General features: G+C 40.1%; 1 protein-coding gene and 1 long non-coding RNA gene across 3 annotated transcripts in view; both read left to right on the top strand.

Annotated features, from left to right (window-relative positions):
• Positions 1 to 5,304: 5,304 nt before the first annotated feature.
• LOC114145227 (uncharacterized) lies at positions 5,305 to 6,121 on the top strand. Its single transcript, XR_003595640.1, has 3 exons — positions 5,305 to 5,493; positions 5,582 to 5,887; positions 5,970 to 6,121. It is a non-coding gene; the product is annotated as an uncharacterized LOC114145227 (long non-coding RNA).
• A 3,452-nt stretch (positions 6,122 to 9,573) lies between these two features.
• Positions 9,574 to 22,100, top strand: part of LOC114144054 (melanocortin receptor 5-like) — a 39,988-nt gene continuing 27,461 nt past the window's right edge. Inside the window, exon 1 of one of the 2 annotated variants that reach the window (XM_028016517.1) lies at positions 9,574 to 9,782. In XM_028016517.1, coding sequence (XP_027872318.1) covers positions 9,722 to 9,782 — 61 coding nt within the window. In that variant the 5' untranslated portion in view covers positions 9,574 to 9,721. The remainder of the gene's footprint in view (positions 9,783 to 22,100) is intronic. The other variant, XM_028016516.1, reaches the window with a different exon arrangement.

Here is a 22,100-nt window from a genome sequence, read left to right as displayed (position 1 = left end):
TGTGTGAAGCATTTAACGCATTGCTGCATCTTTGGTTGAAGGTTGTTGTTTAAAGTTTAATGAGAGCGTCATACTGTGGACTGAAGTCTTGCGTTTTACTCTTCCCACAATAACTAAATCATAATTTAACAGAAATTTAGTCGTAATCCAGCTACGCTTCACACATTTTTTTGTTGAGCCATTCAGGCGTTGAATTTGAGCCTCTAACGAGGAACAGCGTTCCTCATCTAAACTGAATTTCTGGTCTGTGTCGCTGGACTGGCTCCACAATTAATCAGAAGTTCAGTTGCTGTGTGCTGTGGTGGTGTAGCGGATAGAGCGTTTGGAGGCCTTGAGTCCTCGACGCGGCCGTCGCGGGTTCGATTCCCAGTCCCGGTGATATTTGTCGCATGTCTTCCTCCTCTCCTTCCCCCTTTCCTGTCAGCCTACTTTCATATAAGGGACACTGGAGCCCACAAAAAGACCCCCTGGAGGGGAGAAAAAAAAAAAGTTCAGTTGCAACAGTTTGGTAATAAAATAGTTGCCAAATAACCATTTCTGACAACAAATTTGTGTAAGCATGTAAGTAAGCATTTGTAAAGTTCATTGATGTAGCAGCATTCACAGATAGAAGCCATCAAGTGGTACATAAAAACAGAGCAGACATATTCAAAACATGATGATGTATTAAATTCATATGCAGCTGTAGCTAAATACAATGTTCATAACCTATCCTCTCTAAAAGATTCACTGCAACTACAGATACGCATCAATTATGGCTGCTGGGGAACATGGAGCTATTTAACCTAAAGGCATACACAACTATTAGGGGCTGGTTGTTGGAAATTAATTGTTGGGAACCAGACAGCACAGGGCACAGTCTGCCAAGTGTGGGTGTGATTAGGCTGGTCACAAGGTCTTCTGGAATGAGCTGCAGCTTGTGGGTTTCTACTCTCCTGCCAGTGAGGCTGCCTCCTCTTATCCAATCAATCACCCCGAAACACACGATTGAACAAGTGCCAGTCAAGGAGTGTCAGGAAAGCAGTAATAGTTGTGAAAGTACCCAGCTGTAGCTCATGAGAAGCACGTGTGGAAACCGTGCTGCACCACTGAGTCAGTGGAGGAAAGCCTCCATATGTTAAGTGGCTGCTATTATCGACTAATTACATGGCGCGTTGTGTGACAACCAAAGCTCAGCGTGTCTATGCTGTGATCTCCGATTGGACAAAGTCATCGGAGAGCCAATTATCTAAATATCACATGTCCGTTTTTGCAATATAATGATGCTTGCTATAGGCAGTGAAGAGAGATAATTTCTAAGCTCTATGAATTCTGGAGACTTTATAAACTATCAGTTATTTTGGTGTGATATTTGTTTTAAAGAAGTAAGCATTAACACATATTTAAAGCTTACTTATTTGTTATATTTTTTAAATCAATAGAATGAAAAGCTGTCTTCAAATCAGACTCTTGATGAGTTGAGAAAAAGTTTCACATTATTCTTTATTCTATGATTCATAATTGAGTACATCGTTACTGTTCCCTCCGGATGTAGGAGGTGATTAAATACATTTAAATTATAAGTAGTCATTAATACTTTAGCAGCAGAAACACTTCTGACAGATACAGGTGGGGTTTAACGAAGACAGCAGTGATGATCCTATGGATAATAGTTACTGCTCATCAACCTGAGAAGGGTTCAGGGTCTTTCCCAAACAATATGAAGTTTATCATTCCACAATTTCACAGGGGGAAAAAAAGACAACATTTACCACACATGCCAATCTTCCCAGGCAATTTAACTTAAGGTCAAGATATGGAATGTTTACAGACGTTCCCAAAAAAAAAAAGAAAGCAAAAGCTCCATCTTAGCTTACATGCCTCACTTAGCATGTTAAATGTTTAGAAGTCAAGTTAGAAAAAGACTGAACAAGAATGGCTTATTGAAATGTTTGCCTGGAGAAAAACAAGTTGCTTTTCACTGAGTTGCAGCACTGGACGTGTAGACTGAGAGCAAGTTGAGGTGTTTGGGTATAATCCACCACCCCATGTTTGTATAAAACTAAATGGATCACACAGGGACAATCTATCTATCTATCTATCTATCTATCTATCTATCTATCTATCTATCTATCTATCTATCTATCTATCTATCTATCTATCTTTGTTTTAAGTCTGGATTTAAAGGAACTCGGTGTTTAGATTTAACACAAATATGTGAAGGAAAGAAATGCCAACAAAAGGCAATCATCTCTCTACTGAATTTCTATCAGTTTTTAGATTAATTTAACTTAAGAAAGAAGATTTGAAAATAAGAATGCTGAAAGAAAGTTCCCAGAACCCTTGATAAGGTTCTGCTCTGCAACAAAAGCAGTCTGGATTTCAGCCTATCAGAGACTAAGACCAGACTTAATTCAGGATGAGATCATAACGACTGGGAGAAAACCTTTAAAAAAAGAAAGAAAAGAAAAACGAATAAAACGAACATTTCTGAGTTAAGAGCTTTATTTGTTTGACTATTTCTGAAAAGACACTAATTTGCACACTTCAGATCAAGAGTCACATTTATTGCGCTCGCTTGTACAAATGTTTATTGATAAAATGGTGAGAAAGTTCTTGTGATCTTTGAAAAGAATTTGCCCTTGAACAGAAAAAATGTCGGAAGATAAAAGATGTTTCAGAAAGACTCTGTGCCCTTAAGACATCTTCTGAGGAGAAAACTGATAAAAGAAGCAATCATGACTTTTACTAGGCTTTCTTAAGAAGAAGAGAATTTTCCCTCCTTCTGAGAATTATGCTGTGTGATCTTGAGACAGAGGCCCATATAAAGTGCTCAAAAATATATCTTGTTAATTCAATCTGTACACTCACGTGTTACTGAAAGCAGAACTATTGTTCACATGCCAACCAACGCTGCAGTTTGTGTAAAACTTTCCCTTTCCTGTCAATCTGAGACAGAAACAGAATTAAGACGTTAGTTGGACTCAAACACCACAGGAATCACTTAAGATCAGCAAAGATAGCGTTTAAAAAGCCCTCATGAAACTAATAAAAAATCCTTAGACTTTGTAAAACCACATTTAGCTGTAATTACAAGCTGAAACAAAGGTTTCTTTGAACCAACTTAGAAAATTACTCTAATTTGTTGCAGCTAATTTTACTGTTTTTTCTCAAGTTCCAGTTCTTATTTTAGTAATTCTCAAATCAGAATTCTAACCTCAGCAAAACTAATAAAACTAGCTGTAACAAATTGAAGTAGTTTTTCAGAAGTTGGTTCCAAGAAGAAAAGAATAAAATAAAATGCAGATCTTTTGGAGTGTTTCCTCATCTCCACACCGAGATTTCTGTTTGTTCTTCTTTGCAAGAAAACTCCAGCTTGTTGAGATGGAGAACTTCTCTAGATACCATCTTTGAAGTCTTGCTAGACATTCTCCATTGCATTTGGGCTCGGACTTTGACTGTTCCACTCTAGTGTTTGATCTAAGTCAGTGGTCAATTGCTGATATCAGCATTGATATCAGCAATTGAGGCATCTATTAAGCCTTTAATAGATGCCTCAACATCTATTAAAGGCTTGAATAGCTTCGCTGACAGGCTAACTCCTTTTAGCACAACTGGACACAACAATAGTCTTTTCCAGTGTCCAATAAGATTGAATTTCAAATCAGAAATGACCGCCCAGTGGGGGTTTGGATGTAATGCAACAAGATGTGAATAAGTTTTATGGGCTGTATTGTTCAGTGAGGTAAGGTTTAGGTAAGAACCAGGGACACATGAGGTCAGCACTCAGAGGCACAGATATCAAAGAATGAGCACCCAGTGTTAGCATTCCGGTGTTGCGTGAGCTTCCTGCTGCTCCCTTCAAGTGAAGCGTTTGACGAGAAGACTGAACTCTGCGGGTCGGCAGAAAAAGCAACAACAGACAACATGACCAACCACACCAGGACCATGGCATAGTAATAAACAATGTATAACAAATTTGCTAACATGACATTAAAGAAATCAAGTTTATTCAAGACCTTTTCTTTGGATTCTCAGAGTGGACATTTAAAAGTCCTATTTCAGAAAGTTAAGCCGAGGCAGTGGAACAAAAATGGTTTCACTAAATATAGGGGATTTAGGAGCCAGATGCTGTTAACCAGAAAGTTTTGAGTTTTAAAGATTAGAAATTGCATAGTTACTTTGAAAAAATAACTTTAATCGTATTACTGATTACTCCTTGTAAAAGTAACTTAGATTACTGATTACTTGATTTAGAAAGAAACTAAGTTGCATTAAGTCTAGGCAGAAATGCCCAAATTACCCCAAGAAAATTATATGCAAATATTCCTCATCTATAAAAGCCTGGTTGTTTGGGTCCTGCAGCAGATCATCACTCTGACATGTGAGAGCAGCTCAAAAGCAAAGAATATTGTTTTTTTTTTTAACAATTGAGTGAACGTCTGTTTGTATTTGTTTCTACCACTGTGCTGGTATTGAATTGAAAATGACTAGTTTAGGTATGCGGGGGAAGAAAAGGACCATGACTAGATTTGACAAAAATGCTTTGAAAAAGTCCAGAAGCAGTTTGGCTTTGGGATCATAAAAGTCAAACTTTAGCTGGAGAGCAAAAAAACTTTGAGCCTATTTCAACTGGAAGTCTAATTCTGTGTGATCTCTGTTGATTTTGTTTTTCATCTGAGTCGGATTACTCGGGGGAGAAGCTCCACAGACGGGAGGAAAATACTTCTGAACCAACCAGAGCTGGAATCAGTCAAAAGTCCCTCGTCTGTCACAGCACTTCCTAGAGCCAGCTGGTCACCTTTGACCTTTTTTCCCAATCTATAACCTCGCTGTCTAGAGTCAGTCCTTAGGTGTAGGATGAGATCAACTCCGATACACACAAAGAAGAATTGGCTGGGTGGTTTTACCGTAGATACATGTTTTTCCTTAGAATCTATGGTAAAAATCTACGCTTCTTAACCTAGATGAGTTTATTATTGTTGTGCTGTTGTGTGTTATTTGCAGAAAGGAAAACTTCAGTCAAAACTCTACAATTTCTCACAAAAAAACATTTTCTTGTCAAAACATCCACCATGTAGGCTGATTCTGCTTAATTCAACTAAACACTCTTGTGCTCAACTTAAAACACTCGTAGCATTTACACAAACTGTAAAAACAGCTTCACCAGCCCTACACAACACTGTTTGTGCAGACCAATGGAACTATTTCTCTATATGTGACCGATTTTATAATGACCGAAGAGAACAGAAAAAGAAAAAAAAAGATCACACTAAACGCGATCGGCTTCTCTTCGCCTCGCTGGATCTGTCGTGTTCCGGGGTTCTTGGTTTCCCTTGTGGAGGTCGGCTTGCTGCTATTCACCATCTAGCCACCAGATGGCGCCAGCTTCACCTCTCTCTCTGGAGTGGGGTGTTGTCATCCGGCGCACCTGTGATCTATCTGCTCGTCAGGCAAGGTGTACAAGAGGAGCTGACTGCCAGCACTTCGACGCCTGAGTGTTAGCCAGTAACGGTACCTCTGAGCCCCCTTGAGCTAGTCTCTGTTTTTCTCCTCGGTGTCTGATCTCTTAGTGAATCTCCTTGTTGTCTCCTGTCTTCAGGTGTCTTTCCTGAGAAGTCCTGGGTTCCCCCCTCGTGACGCTGTGGAACCTACCCACTGGTTGCCCGAGTTTCCAGACTCACCTCCTCCGGCTATCGCAGTTCCCTCCTGGATGTCCCGACTGGCAGTCGTGTGGCTCCTCTGTCTCTGTCCTGCCAAAACCTACCTGTCCGTCCCCACCCCAACAACATTCCCTCGCCGCCTTCCGGATCTCAGTGGCCCAGCGCTGTTCCACCTGGATCATACGGAATCAAGAACCCCGAGTACGGCAGTTATCCCTCCAAACCTGCAAACTCCCACTCAACAAGTAAGATTGCTCCAATTCTCTGTCATCACTCCCGTCTCCTACACCCTGTGAACGCACCATCTCCTCGCTGTGTTCTTTATAGTGAGCCGACCACTCCGTGAGCCTTTTCCTTCCCCCTGGAAAGGACCCGCAATCTTCAGTACATTCTATTATTGCTGTTGTAATAAATTCACTTATTATATATATCGCTCTCCTGTGTCGTGTTCTGCATTTGGGCTGGAATTATATACTCATCATGACAGGATCAAAGCCTTGCAGCATCAGAGGCTATGTTGTCATTAGCAAGGCAACGTGGGAAGAATCTTCTGAGTGATGAATCCATCAATCTGATGTTCCATCAGTCTGCTGACAGGTTTCCTCTACAACTAGAGTCGGGACACACGACCCACCTTTCACTGCCATGTAGAGAAGAAATCTTTGTTGGCGTTCAGGAGGGGGCGGTATGGTGGACGGTGGGGAACTGCTGCTTTCAGCAGTTAAAAGACACATTCTCTAAGACGACAATGGAGCTCATCTTTGGTTTGCAGCTGCCATAAAGTGAGGTGGTTTGTTCAAAAATGTGTGAATGAGCTCAGTGTTGTAAGGACTTAGGTTGGGATAATGGAAGATGGGTGATGTTACCAGAGTTGTTGCCCTTGCGTGTTGGCAACAATAATATTTCTTCCTCTTCTTCTCACTATCTATGTTTGCGTCCAATCGTCATGCAAATTTTGAGAGAACTTTTTAAAACGTTGCAAAAAAGAAAAAAGCAAACTTTTCTTTTGTGTGTTTCCATCTACTGGTTTCAGCGAATCAACAAGGCTACACAAAGCGTGACTTCATCATATGTTGGTGCAGTCGGCTGTAATGAGGAGAAAGTGGAAATTGAAAACAAGCACAGACAACATATTTCAGAAAAATGGAGAGTTCTTTAGGAATGTGTTGCTGTTGGATAAGTTGAAATTGTCCGTCATGTCTGCTGGTATTAGTGACGTTACAGTACAGTACGCTGTCGGGAGACAGAAACAGAAATCCAATTTCAATGCATGCAGACTGTAGAAAAACAGCCGGTCAGTCGTGCGAGGTACCTTTGGTCTAACTTCAGGGTTATGTTCATTTTTGTTGAAAACAGATGACCTGTTGACCTTTTATAGTGTCTGTTAGTCTGATTGACTTGTCCCTTATTACACACACCTGTGTGTGCACCTGCCTACGTGCACACCCTTTTAGAACATAGGTGTGTTCATTTGAAAGTTCATAAAAGTTCAATTGCTATTGCAAGGAAGTAACATTTTGATTGCTTTCAGCGTCAAAGGAGACAAAGGAGAAGTTTTATGACAAACAGTTTTTAAAGGGAGAACTGAAGGAATAACAGATACTCCTTGACAAACAACAAATGAGTTTTATAAATGCTTCCTAACTCAGCAGCAGAAAATATCTTTTCAGAGAAAACTGTGCCACCTCAAGGTCAGAGTTTTTTTTCTTTTTCCTTTTTTTTTTTGCCAGTCTCTGAATTGTTGTCTAATAAAATTGCTTCATTTGAAGAAAACATTAATAAACCTGACTGGGAAATGAATGTTTTCAACATACCAGTTTAAAGCACATGAGCAGCTCCACCAGGAAAGGTTTCATCAAGTAAAACTGAAGGCTGGCATCAGGAAGGAGGGCTGGTGTGTGAAGGCTTCAAACACACATCCTGAGTGTTGTAAGAAAAAATTACTATAGCACGTGAGGGCAACAAAAACCCAGCAGTGGCTGCTTCCTGTAGGAATATTAGATCTATAAATGTTTCTTTAGTAAAACACTGAAAAAAAAAATCTGTCATTCCTATTGTATTTTGTTTTTTAAATATAGATTTGCAGAGCTTTAAATCTAAATTTTTTTTTTTACTTTATCGCAATATTTCTAGTCACAAAGAAACACAGAATTATGATTAACTCTATGTGTGACAGGTCTCACTGTCCACAAATCAGACCTTCTGAATGTCGTTTAGGGCTGCTGTCGCCTGTCCAAAGGTCAACCTGGGCAGGCTGACAGGTCACCTCACAGGTTGTTCACTTAAGGTCCGTGTGTTTACATCTTGGGAACTTGGCTCCACACAGAAAGAAAGAAAGAAAGCAACACTCAATCCATGAAATACTGGAGCCAATACTTCATGGACTGAGTCAATGAAATTCTTGCCAAATCTTCTCCTGATGTTGCCAGACGTCTAGCGATGAGGCACTGACAGCATGAAGCAAACGAGGTAGGATTTTGATATCGACTTACATAAAACCCTTGTATCAATTTTCAGTCACATCGTCCAGCCTGAAATAAACCAGTCACAAACTTATATACTTCCTTAGTTACATCGATTGTGGTGATTTTGATGATTATGCCTTATGATAAATGAAAACTCAAAAGTCGCAAGACCGGTAGAAAACCTTTCTAATCCAGAAAGGTGACAGCATGGTCGACAAAATCACGGGGAAACCTGTTGACTTGACAGTTGTTCATCACTTGTAGCGACCAAAAGTCGGGCAAGCCACAACATGTAATTGTTAAAGACACTGTCTGATTAAATATTAATGGATGGTTGAGTGGAAGAAAACAACATGGTAGAAAAAGTTTCTGAAACTAGAAACATAACTGCCGCCATTGAGAGAACTGAGAAGTGGAGTGTAGAGCTGTAGTTCCAGTCACCAGGCAGACGCATGCAGAACACGGGGGCCCGTCTGCTGGCAACTTCAAAAGCGTGTTTTGCATTTCATTTGAAAATCGCAGGTTCAGAGGGGATGAAGAGTGGAGAGGCAATGAATACCAGCCCACATCGTCAAAAGTACCAAGTGAAGTATAGAGATTAGCTGAACAGAGTCATTGAAGCTCCATCAGCCTACAGGCTCTGAGCAGCACTGAGGCCAAACACCGTACACAACATCTGAAGGGCCACATTTCTCTTTTAACTTTCTAAATTCATTTTAGATAATGTATTTTTTTTCAAAACATATTTCTTTTATTAGCCAGATAATCATCCAGTTTAAACATATCACTTTGTTATATGTGTAACCAATAAATCAATTAATCACATGATAAATTAAAAACAATCTCAATAATTTTCATTTGCATGATTTATCGTTTTTCTATTTTCTCTCTCTTTTTTTTAGGGTTAGGGTTAACCCTTGGTCTCAACTAACCCTCTGTTTGAAGGACAATTGTGTTTACAGAGACTTCATAATTCATTTTATTTGTTGTTGTTGCACTGTTGTTTAAATTTAAATTGTTAAATTTAACAATTTAAAATGTTAAATGTTCATTACCATTTAAAGTTTACTGATCAGAATGTGTTCTTGCATTATTTGTTTATTTGTTCTTTATTTCTTACTTGAAAATGGTTTTGAAACACTAATATGATCATTTATCGTCCAGCAAAGTTTGCTGTCGTGGCTGACTTATCTGGCAATGAATGTATACAAGTTTTAGTTGTTGGTGAATGAAATCTATCAGAATGTGCTGAACTGCTGTGATGCCATTTAGCCATCATCACACGCTGACAGAGACTTTTCCTTTACTAGTCATTTGGAAGTAACAGCTGTGAACATATGCTACAAGAAGTTGTGACAAAACCCCCAGCTGTCTGTTGGAGCTTTGAAGCGACTGCATTTCTTGCAGAGGAAGCGTCTGGCTGCTGCTCCCTTCGCTCCCCAGTGAGAGAAAGCCGGCTAAAAATTCCTCGCTGTGCCTGTGTGTCGTATTCAACACAGTCAGGGCAGGGAAGGGAGTTCTTCTTCCTCTCTCTCTCTCTTTCCCTTTCTCTCCTCACTCTCTCACACACAGCTCAGCATCGCCACTGACGCGACTCATAAATTCACCCGTTTTATGCTCCTCAGTCCTTCAGAGCCACTTGGAGGGAGGATTTGTGTAACAGCTCCGGTTAGCGGTGAGTCATTCCTTATGTCTGTCTCTTCATTTATGAAATGCTACTCCTGCTCCCGTCACTTCTGCTGAATGAAATGTACTTTTCCTTTTAAACTGTCACAAAAAAAATGCAGGTAAGAGGCAGACACCTGCACATAAACATATATATATATTAGGAATAATAATAATAATTGATATCATTATTATTAGGCATTTTTATTATTTATTATTGTCTCTGCATATTTTTAGATTTATTTTTCCACTTTTTGCATTCAGGACAGCTGTCTGATTTCATAAACTTTATTCCATTTTTTGACATTTATTATGGATGGAAAGCTTAACAACCTATTTTCCAAACTCTACATCGAGCAGAGTCAGCACCTCTGCACAAGTTGCAAAAGAGATTTTAATTTGAATCATTCCCAACTTAGTGAGTTAACTTCCCAGTATGTGCAGTTTGTTTATGCCTGTGAGGAAAATGAGTTCCGCATGCACTTATCCTGTATGTGCTGAGGGTTTGTCGCTAAACGTTAGGGATGATGAGGCGGTGAGATGCAGCTGCTCTGCTACATCCTGTGGATCCAGAGACGCAGAGCTGATCAGTCAGATCTGCATCAGCTCGAGTTCCTATAGCTACCGTCAGAGTTGCTTGTGTCTCGGGCAACGTGTTGCCAAGAAAAGTACACACGTGTCCTCACAGCTGGTGGCATTTATTTGGAAGAGCTGCATAGTGCAAAATCCAAAAACTCTGGTAATAATTGTTGAAAAAGGGTAGGCAATTAGAGTCATCAAGGGCTCACAAATTCAATTCTGTTGTGCAGAATCTGTCTCTCTGTGAAGAGAACATCATCTTTTTGTGAAGGATCAGGCTAAATGGGGAGTGAAGGAGCAGCAGCAGCTTGGCAGCCAGCTCCCCTCAGGGTTTTAAATGTGGCTCCTGACAAACGTCCACCGCTCACCTCTCACACCAAAACCATGTCCGTCTTTTAGCTCCATTGTCTGCTTTACATTATGATCGGCTCATCTCTGCTGAATGCTTGTTGGGTGAGTGATCTGCAGAGGGACTGCTGTTCTATTGAAACTCTACAGTGAGGCAACGGAGAGAAGTGGTTTTAAAAGAACAGCTGGATTATTTTACTGGTATAATGTGACAGGAGCAGAAGGAGAGCAGCTCTCAGCAGGAACCAAGAGCCAAAGATCTTTTTTTAAAAAGGTTTTTCTAGCACTAACGGCCTTTATTTGCAGTAGATTAGACAGGAAATAGGCAGAGAGCGAAGGGTTGGGAACAGTTGCGGTACAGTATTTTGCTGTACCGCATTTATCTTTGAATTTTCCTTGGCATTGTTCCGATCAGCGTCTGCAAAGACACAGGATTTATTTACATGGATTTCTATCCAGTACAACACTGAATCATTGGGACGTTCTCCAGAACATCCCAATGATTCTCAGCGATCAGCTTGAACTCTGGTGGCCAATCCATGTCAATAACGCCTCATCCTCCCTGAACCACTGTTGCACTATTTCAGCTCGATGAATCCCGGCATTGTCATGTCGGGTTATCCCTGTGTTTTCGGGGTAGAAGCAATCCATGGATAGAATAACCTGGTCATTCAGTATCTCCAGCCAGTCAGTTGACCTCATGATGTTGCTGAACTTTGACCTGAACTGCAGCAGCCCACATCACAGCGCTGCCACCGCAGGTGTTACACCGCAGACAGTCTTCCTCTCTACTCACCCTGATGCTCCCATCACTCTGGAAGAGGATAAATCTGGACTCATCAGAACACATGACCTCCTTCCATGGCTCTAGGGTCCACTCTTCACGGTCCCTTCCAAACTGAAGCCTTTTTCTCCAGTTAGCCTCACTGATTAGTGGTTTTCTTGTGGATTCACAGCCGTTCAGTCCCTATTTGCTGAGGTCCCTTCACACTGTGCATGTGGAAATACTCTTACTTTAACATCGCCTTGAGACCTACTGTTGTTTTTCTGCAATTTGATGTCATCAAACATTTAAGTTCTCACCAATCATGACCATTCTGGGGGTTTTTTTCCAACCACATTTCTCCCTCAAGGATGATAGTTTCCCATTTTCTTTCCAGGTTTGAATAATACATTTCTACAGTTCTCAACCCAATTTTAGTTGGTTTATCTCTTTTATAATAATTTGACCTTTCTTAAACAGCCTAGCATCTTTCACCAACCACAGGATGTGTGTTTCCACATGGAAACACACATCCATGTGGATGTCTGGGAAATGAGAAGCTACTCAATGACATTACTATGATTGCCAGCTGGAAGATATTTAGTAGTAATTATCCAATAGGAGACTCATACCTGTTTGCTTAGTTCAAACCAAATGGCAACTTTTTGTTTCCATTGGAGGTTGTTGAGGTAAATTTTGTTCTGTATATTATATCTCACAGCTGACAAGCACAACAGAGTAGAAATCACCTTCCCAATATTTCTCTGCACGTCTTTCTAATAATCTGTTATTGTCATTATGGCGTAGTGATGGTAGATGTCCTACAAAAATGAATAGAAGACTAAAAACTAAGTCTGTAGCATAAAATGTGAATCAAAGGAGACATGTCTTAATTGGTTGATGTTTTAACCGACAGTTGCATGCGTTGGCAATCATCAGCTGCGTATCTGCAGCACCTATTGGCTCCTTCTGCTGCTGGAGTTACACATGCGAGCTCTGTGCAATTTTAAAAACTCATCAGTGTTCTGCGTGTGCACGCCGACATGTTGGAACACAAATCAGACAACTCCTTTAGCGTTCTAATATTCTTTCTTTACTTGCTCACAAATGTAAAATATGTACTGATAATGAAAGCATCACAGAGCAGAAACAGCTGAACCAACAGTCCGGTTTATTTATCTGTCTTAATTTCAGAGAGGACAAATCTGAGCCTGTTCACCTGCAGTGACATCGTTTGATGTGTTATATGCCTCATCAAGGGTGACATTCCATCAAAGATGGAACAAGCGCTCTGAAAAGAGTGTTTATTGAATATATCTGCATGTGGAGACAATTCTGCTGCCGCTGGTGATGAGATCTGAGCTGATCTGCAACGTACAGATTATTTTAGGCACGGTTTGATTCTTATAAAACCTATTTCTATGTGTGAATGCACAATAAGGCATGTAGATTGAGAAAAGAACAATACGTATAGTAGGTCCTCAGAACAGAATGAATTTTTTTCTTTGATATGCTGAACTTTTGTTCTATGTATAAATACAGTAAATAAATGTTGAGCAGAACAGGCTTGGGGTGGCTCACAACAACCACCGCTGTTTATGTTTTCCATTTCTGTTTCATAAAGGATTAATATTCCTTTTCATGTATCATATGTAAAGGATACATGTGATCCTACTGAGTTCTTGTTCTGCATCTAATTTGGTTTAATTTTCCTGCAAATATAGATACTTGAAGCATAAAATATATGATAAATGACAAAAAAATTATACAGCATGTAGCTGAAAGGCATCTTTAAAAACTTTTATTTATCCTTAAATAACCAGCTCTAACTTTAAACTGGACTAAAGAATCTGCGGTGATTTGACAGCAAAAGTCACCAAAGCAGCTCCTCTGCAGCAGATGTGATCTAAAGGTGTTGAACCCTGAAGGCATAAAGGTACAGACTGACTTGAAACCACACATCACAACATGTCGCAATGGTATAATTTTGCTGCAAGGTTCTGTCAGCTACCTTGTTATTAATATGAACATTTCTTCCATGCAAATCTGCTGGCAGCGATCACCACCAGACAATTAGGTTGAGACATCCTGCAGCTCCAAACTACGAGTCAGAGCTGGAATGGTGATACCGGCGTTATTCTGGGTGGAACATTCAGAAGAGAGATAAAGAGAAAAAAAGACACACCACCTAACAAGCAGTGTGTTTTTGATAGTGTATCCCTGGCAACCTTTAAAAAGCACCTCTGACTGCGCTCTGTTCCCATGTCATTGGATTCAGTCACATCATGAGATACGCTGCAGATTGAGGTCTCAGTGTGGCAAATCGGGCCGATCGGCGACCCGATCCGCCACAACAGAGCCGCTGTCTGTTGTGTCGTCAGCTGTAGTGAAAATAAAGGAAATAAATATTAAAAGGTAGATAGATAGAAAGAAAGAAAGAAAGGTCTCAAAATGAGACGAGACACGATGCTGATTTCATGAGAACGAGACGTGATAAGATTTTAATATTACTTCCAAGAAAAGTTCAAAGATCAAATTTATGCTTCAGGGATGTGCTGTGGTGGCGCAGGAGTTAAGCACAACCCACATATGGAGGCTTTAGTCCTCGATGTGGCTGTTGCAGGTTCGATTCCTGGCCTGGAGACCTTTGCTGCATGTCTTCCCTTCTCTCATTACTCACTTTCCTGTCAATTAACTATCAAATAAAGACCACTAGAGCCAATAAAACCTTTAAAAAAATTCTTCAAAAAGACCTTTGCTGTGAATTTGAAAGATTCTGACAATTCAACAACCTGATCTTTCCTTTTCTGATTTGTTTTCATCTCTTCAGACCTTAGAGCGGTTCTCTCACAGTGGATGGTCTGCTGTACCACATTTCCCAGTTACTACTGATAGAGTGGGCTCTGATTGTTGTGCAGCACAACTGATTGTTGTGCAGATGTCAGTGTTGTACCACTGACATCTATTCAGTGGTTGTCATAGCGATGCTTTCTGCCTCTTTTTGCATCATGAGTACTTATAGATTTTTTGTGTCAGTCACTCTGTTGAATTTATAGTTCCAACTAGAAATCCACAATTCCCCCAAACAAATGATTTTAGTGTAGTTGAGATAACATTTACCTCAATGAGAAATATCGTGATGTTTTAATATCGCGAGATCTTGTATCACAAAATCCAGTTTCATCCCAGAAGAATTTGGAGTAAAATTGTTTTTGATGGACTCCAACATATCAAAGCGTTGGTCACCTTTGTAGTTTTGGTCATGTCACGCACAACATTTTCTGGTGGAAAAAGAAAACATCACAGAAAAAGCGCCAATTTTTTCTCCCACATGCCGTTTTGGAGCCACTTTGACAACAAACAGCTCAAAGTTTCCAGGATTCGCTGCTGGTCTCATGAAAGGAAATGCAGTTATGTGACGGCAATAAAAACATAACAGCAGGGTGCTCTGAGCTACCTCGGTTTGATCAGGGTTCCTTCATGTTTTGTAAATTGTGTCACCTGATTAGTGGAGGGATAAGAACCAGAATCAGTTGGAACTGGTTTTAATGAACCCGTTGCAGAACCAGCTCCACCTTCGGTCTACCTCCACTGCTGTATCAAAGCGGAGAAAACTAACAAGTGAATGTTGAGAGCATGAATACACACTAAAGATTATATAAAATCAAGCATATTTTTTTTTGTTAAAGTAAGAGAAATCTAAAAACCAGAGAAAAAAAAATCAGCACAGATTCATCAGTGACTCACAAAACTGTGAGCCTGTTGCTCATGTTTAATTGAGCTTTTTTTACTACATATTAGTCCATTTTCATATTTCTGTGTATTTTTAGTACCAACTTTACATATCATTGGTGTTCATTATGTAACATCTATAAGCGCAAACCCTTGGCTGCTCAGTGAAAGCAGAGCTTTGATCAGAGCTGTGGAGCAGATTGGAGTCTTAATGTGTTTAAAATATATAAAAAAAGACTGAACATATTCACTCAGCTCACTTTTAATCTGCCTACTAATCAGTTGTAAATCATAGCCAGTTAACCTCATACATACTGGACATCTGTACCTGTGAGACAATAGCTTTATATATTAGTGGGTTGCAGCTGTACTTAGAACTCACTAAACATAATGACAGTGAAAACTACTACAATCTAATTAACTCAGCAGTCTAACCTAGCTCAAGCCTTACAGCTGCTCTGCACTTCTCTGAAAAAGCCACATGAAGGGGTGTCAGAAATTCTTCACGCACAAATGAATCCTCTAGCACCTCTAAAAGTAAAAATAGTTCCCATGTCTGATGAAATAAATGCTTCCCAACCTCCGGTGTATAAAATCTTGAGTAGCGGATAAAGTCAAGCACTTACTCAGGAATTGGAGAATTTCTTAAAGTCTATCTGAAAAGCAACGGGGGCCGCACAGCGGTACAGCTGGTTGCTTTGAAGTAAGAAGGTTGTCGGTTCAAATCCCAGCCTGGGGTTTTTCTGCATGTTCTCTCCAGGCACTCTGGAACCCTTCAAGTACAAAACATGACATTTAAACTGAGTGTGTGGGCATGTGCAGGCGTGGGTGTGTGTGTGTGTGTTGGACTGGTGAACTCGTAGCAGAACTTCAACAGTCTTTAGACAATAGTAGTCAATTTAAACATTTTATGTGAGATTTAAACATTTTTGAGAGCCTTTATCACCAATGGTTAATCAACAGTAGCATAGCTACTGACTGTATGTACCTTACATACAGTAATTAATGTAATGACGTATACATTTTTTTGTTTATAGGTAAGAAAAGAAAAGGGAGGGGATAAAATCATAATGCATGTGTTCAAAATGTAATTCTGAATTGACAGAGAGGTAAACTGACCCACCAGAGCCAAACGAGTCAATTGGATTGGAAACAAAGCATTTATACTCCAGTGTTAATTTGTGCGAACGTTCCAGGTTATAAGATCATCAACGTCTTCTTTACAATTAAATCGCCATCTGCTATCTGCCTTACTGTAGCAATGATGATATGATAGTACCTGTAATCCACTCAGTCACTGTGCAACAACAGCTGCCACCTCATATCTTACAGGTTACTGATTATGTTCTTATTTAGCAGCACACCTGAGATTGTTTTAATAATATCCGTGTCCCTTTTGATTGATTTAAATTGACAGATTTTGCTTGGAAATGTTATGGAGACACATCATAAACTAACAGTGCAGATGTGAAGTGATAATTGTTTAAAGCACTAGAATGATTCACTAGAACCTCTATTAATTTAGTGGTAAGGCCGAACGTTCATGACTGCTGTTGTGCAAACTTTGACCAGTAGTACTAAAAGTTATTCTTTGCTGGAAAATATATTCCATGAAAACCTATTCTCGTGTTGGCTGAAGTTCTGTATCTCTCTATCCAGGTTGTTAAATGATAATAATATTATGTTTTATTCCATGTATGAATGTGCAGGTTCAGCTAACTAGCACCCACACAAGCTAGCCTGTGTGGGTGCTAGGTCCACAGTAGGTCCAAAGTATATGGACCCATGAGCAGGTCTAGTATATGGACCTGCTCTCACCATCTCCCAGCCTAAGATAAGCTATTAAAATGCTCGGAAATCAAAGTTTTGAGTAGGAGGTCGCACCTTTAAAAATAAGATGCTCTCAGCTGGGTGCAATCTGTTCCACAGTGTGAACAGCTGATGCTAGCTCAGCCTGTTAACGAGACATTTTTGCTCACACGCTCCTAGTGGGATAATAACCAGCAGCGAGTCTATCTGTTGTAATTCAGCAGGCATGGCAACTAATGGCCAAAACGTCCTTAAACTCAGACAGGAGCAAGTGCCTGTGTAATATTAACATCTCCTGTGCATGCAGAATATTTTATGTTAGAAGAGAGAAGTTTGGCAAATCTATTAAGATTACATCAAATAACTCCTGCAGGTACCTCCTCCTCTGTCAGAATGGCAAACTGAGGTTATCCGGTTTCCTTAATGCTAGCTACGTATCATTGATTACCTCTTGAGTTACTTCCTCCCACTAAGATTTTAAAAATGTCAGCCAACAGAACTTTTTCTCACTCCATGCCTTCATTCTGTCTGGATGAAAAATTGCGATTTTTTTTTTGGCTCCCTGTCATTGAATTAAATTAAAATCTTTATTTATTTTCTGCCACTGTTGCTGGAAGAAGAAAACTTGTGGCAGTCACTCTCATATACTACTATTTTCAAACACATCATTGTGTATCATTAATCTAGGTTGCTGAAAAATCATCATTAATCTTAAGTTAACATAGTTTAACTCAGTGGTTCCCAAAGTGTGGGGCATGCCCCCCTGGGAGGAGGGGGGCAGTGCCATTGTGGGGGTGGGGGGGCAGTATGGATGAATAAAAAAATAAAAAACAGTTACACAAAAGTGTTTCACTGTAAAGATGGTTTATAGTGTGTTTTGTTGCAACCTGAAGTGTGAAATAAACTTCAGTGGAGTTTGAAAACAAAATATGTGTAAACATAGGTTTATGTCTGGTTGAACAATGTGTGTACCATCCATCCATCCATCCATTTTCTGTTCACCCTTGTCCCTAGTGGGGTCAGGAGGGTTGCTGGTGCCTATTACCAGCTACGTTCCGGGCGAGAGGCAGGGTCACCGTGGACAGGTCGCCAGTCTGTCGCAAGGCAACACAGAGACATACAGGACAAACAACCATGCACACACACACACCTGGGAGAATTTAGAGAGACAGTCATGTTTTTGGACTGTGGAAGCCGGAGTACCTGGAGAGAACCCACGCATGCACAGGGAGAACATGCAAACTCCTTGCAGAAAGACCCCAGGCCGGGAATCGAACCCAGGACCTTCTTGCTGCAAGGCAACAGTGCTACCAACTGCGCCACTGTGTGTGCCCAGTTGATTTTTCTTTTTCTTTTTTGGGGGCCCAGAAAATCTTTGGGAACCACTGGTTTAACTCATCTGCTTCTATGCATCGGCAGAAGCAGATGCATAGTCCAAGTCAGTCCCCAGTGGTGGTGATCTGCTCGATGTGCAAACATAAACAGGTTACTTACAGGTTTCAGCCAAAGTTCATGAAAAAAGTTAACTCTTTTCATTCAGCTAAGTTTAATAAGGATGCACCTAAAACTTTCAGGATACCAGCCTTTGAGAATTGGATTGTGTTCTTTAAACATGTTTAGGAATGTGGATGTCTGATATGAATATTGACTTCTTTCTTCACATTGTTGCCGTTTATCCAGGCTCTGTGACATGGCTCCACTTGGCCACAAGCACTTTGTATTGCCTTGTTGCTGAAAATGTGCTGTATAAATAAAATTACCTTTACCTTTGGCCTGATGCTAGTATCTCTTAAGGCTAGGTCCACCGCTTGTATTTTTCTGCCAGATTAGAGGCATAGTGCTTTATTTTCCACAAACATGGTGTGGCCGTGCCACTGAAGCTGGGTTTCTGTCTTCTTGGCAGTAATTGGGTCAACCTTAAGTCTTTGTCTCAAGTTCTCATCATTCCTGCTGTGGTTGAATCTGGTCAGTCAGAGGAGCGAGCTCCTGAGTCGCTTCATTTCCACTGTGCTGATGATTTGTTAGTGTTTTTTTTTGTTGCCCCGCACCATAGAGTGCTACAGGTCACATGACAGTCTTGTAGGTTTTGGCATCTTGTGATCGCACATTAATCCTGTAATTTGTCATCGTTTCATCAGTCATCAGTCTCGACTAGTTCCAGTCTATTAATCTTGATTGATTAACTTGGTTAATCAAGTTCAGGCCAGTTTCTTTCAATCAGTCGCTCCAGGTTTGCGTTTGATCTTGCCGTACCAGCTGGGTCAGACAGTGCATCAGAGTAGAAACGGATCTGGGGTGTGTCTGTTTCTTTTACTGGTGTGTCAACACCTATGATCAACAGCAGGGTGCTGGTGCTTTCTGATATAAATAACCTAGAAGTAACATAGCAAAACAATACAACCAATAAGAAATAATAAACTGTGATAAAAGTATGCATTTTATCAATAAATAGGATCTCTGCCCTCCTATAAACAGCAAGCACTTATCTGGCAAAGTTACTCACTTTTATCTCACAAAGTGCCTGTGAAACTGCTAAATGGGATTCAAACGCTTGATGAGTCTGTATAAAATAACTCAAGGAGTACATGAGCTTTTTTAAGTGTCACTTTGGTAAATAAAACAAACGAACAAACAAAAAACAATTGTCAATGTGAACTTTGATTAGTTCAGCCATTCTTTTCAAACAGATGTTTACATTCAGGTACATTTTTAAATGATTAATCTGGGACACAATACAGGCGTTGCATCAGTCTATTTTTGGAAATGCTAAGTTTAGCTCTGTTTGATGACGTTTGTTTGCTGTGGAACTCTGATCCATCTAAGCTCATGTCAGTTTCACCCATATAACACATTCAGACAGTGTGTGTGTGTGTGTGTGCAGGTTGCTGTGTTGATGAGAAAAGCATTTCCCTCCGATCGCACTTAATGACGTTTATGATGTAATCTCTGCTGACCAGATCTCTGAATGAATTATGTGGAACACTTCAAAGGACATGCAACTTGAGATGAGCTTCTTTTGTATTTTTTTATTATACTATTTGCCACATTCATTTTGAACTGATGCGTTGACCTGAAAATAGACTTAGAATTTGAATGTCTGATCATGCAATCCATTAAGCTGCTTTAATCACAATAACCTAAAATTTCCATGTGTGGGCGAAGACGCTGTTTTGCTGCAGTACATAATGTCTCTTTTTCTTAATAAGTTGTCTGATGAAGCCTTCATCAGACAACACTGAAAGCGTTATGTCATTCCCAGCAAGTAAGTTCAGAAAAGCAAAATTGATTAACAAACAATGCCAGCCTTGTATATTAAGTTTCTTTTTAACAGGCTGGAACAGAATGCAGAGGAAAAAACAAACAGTACTCAGATGGATAATGGTTAGATTTTCCCTCCCTGAACCTTCAGTTCATTACAGAGGTTTACTTAGACCTCAGCTCCACTTGCTATCATGTGAGGAGCAGTAGTGATGGATGTGTGATGTTCTGGGGTCAATCAAACATGCCCTTCATTCAACACAACGAAGACGATTCTGTGGAATAACAAGTATTACCACATGTTTATGTCTCGCTCTGTGAAATCCTGCTCTGAATAGTGTTGTGGGTGTGTGTGTGTGTGTGTGTGTGTGTGTGTGCGTGTGTGTGTGGGTGTGTGTGTGTGTGTGTGTGTGACTGCATGTGTGTATACAGTAAACCTCTGCCTTTTTGTGGTTCAGTATTCATGGATTCACTGACATGAACCATAGCTAATTGTGGCATATTCTGTATTGTGCATTGTCCTGTTGGAAATAAATAAGCAACAACAACCTATTCACAGACTTTTCTGTGGGTAACGACTTGACACAAATTGACACAATACTACTTGATCATAGTTTTTTTTCTTATTATTTTTGCTCCCTTGGCGCTAATTGACTGTACCTTCAAGAACAGAGATCTAACCTACTGTTAGTTTCTTACTAACAGTAGATATCAGTTTCTGCAGCGGTGTCATGACAGTTTCCACTGTACATATTGGTGCATATTTAAGTATTTGTTGTGCTAACTATGGGAGAGGTCTCAAATATTTGCAGATATTAGTTATTTGTGGGCAGCAGCAGCCAATAAATACTGCAAATTCAATCTACTTGGTTCATGGTTGTGGACGTTTCAGAGATTAGGGTGGGACATGTTACATTTACCTTGATGCTACAGTCTTGTCTTATTGGCATGTTACAGGATCATCTGGTCATTTAGTTATGACATTTAAATGCTCTGTGAGTTTCCTCCAGCAGTGAGGTAATTATTGGTTAAACCAGTAAGTCACTTTTGGTTCCAACTTCAAGCATCCGGCATGCTGACTTGAGGAAAGCTTCTGCATGGCATAGCCTGGGATCTAAAAAAATCTTCCAATCGGGTTTTTCCTGAAGTATTTATGTTACAGTGATTTTGCAGCAGCGGAGTATATTTGTGGTACATTTGTTATATGAGCGCGGCAGAATTCATTCAGCAAAATTCCTCCTGACTTTAACATTACTGTATGGCATCATTTTTCCTCCGATGGAAGAGGATCCGTGTAGTCTGAAGTCTGGTTGTGTAGATTAACATGACGGTCTGTGAGGAAACATTTTTTATTGACTGGCATTGCAGCAATTAAACCTGTCTTATAACTGCTGAGAAGATTTGTGCATGCTTCCATTGGCATCCTGATGATTTGTATTTGTTGATGAGTCTTTGAGAATGGAAGGCTTCTTTATTTTTTTCCCTTTACAGACTCTCTCTTAAAGTCCAGTCAGTTGTAGATCAAAAAAAAAAATTGTTCAAATCTAACTTTGCTGGGGGTGAAAATAACTGTGGTATAACAATGGGTAGCATGTTTTCAAGATTACAGGCAACAACAATGCCTGTAATTTTACAGGCACCTGCCAAGGTGCTATCTTGGCAGTGATGACAGCTGAGAGCTCAATTTTCCCCTAATAAAGGCTTAGCATCTTTATGTCTCCACAGTGGCCCTTTGTGTGTTCTTTGTCTGTGAGTTCGCATGACCACACTGGCAACAAGTGACTCAAGTCACAGCAGCAGGAAGCAGAACATCCGTCCATAAGCACACCTCAGCAGGGA

This window comes from Xiphophorus couchianus, chromosome 5 (assembly GCF_001444195.1).
Source record: "Xiphophorus couchianus chromosome 5, X_couchianus-1.0, whole genome shotgun sequence".
NCBI classification, from domain to species: domain Eukaryota; kingdom Metazoa; phylum Chordata; class Actinopteri; order Cyprinodontiformes; family Poeciliidae; genus Xiphophorus; species Xiphophorus couchianus.
This window is presented reverse-complemented; position numbering and strand designations above follow the sequence as displayed.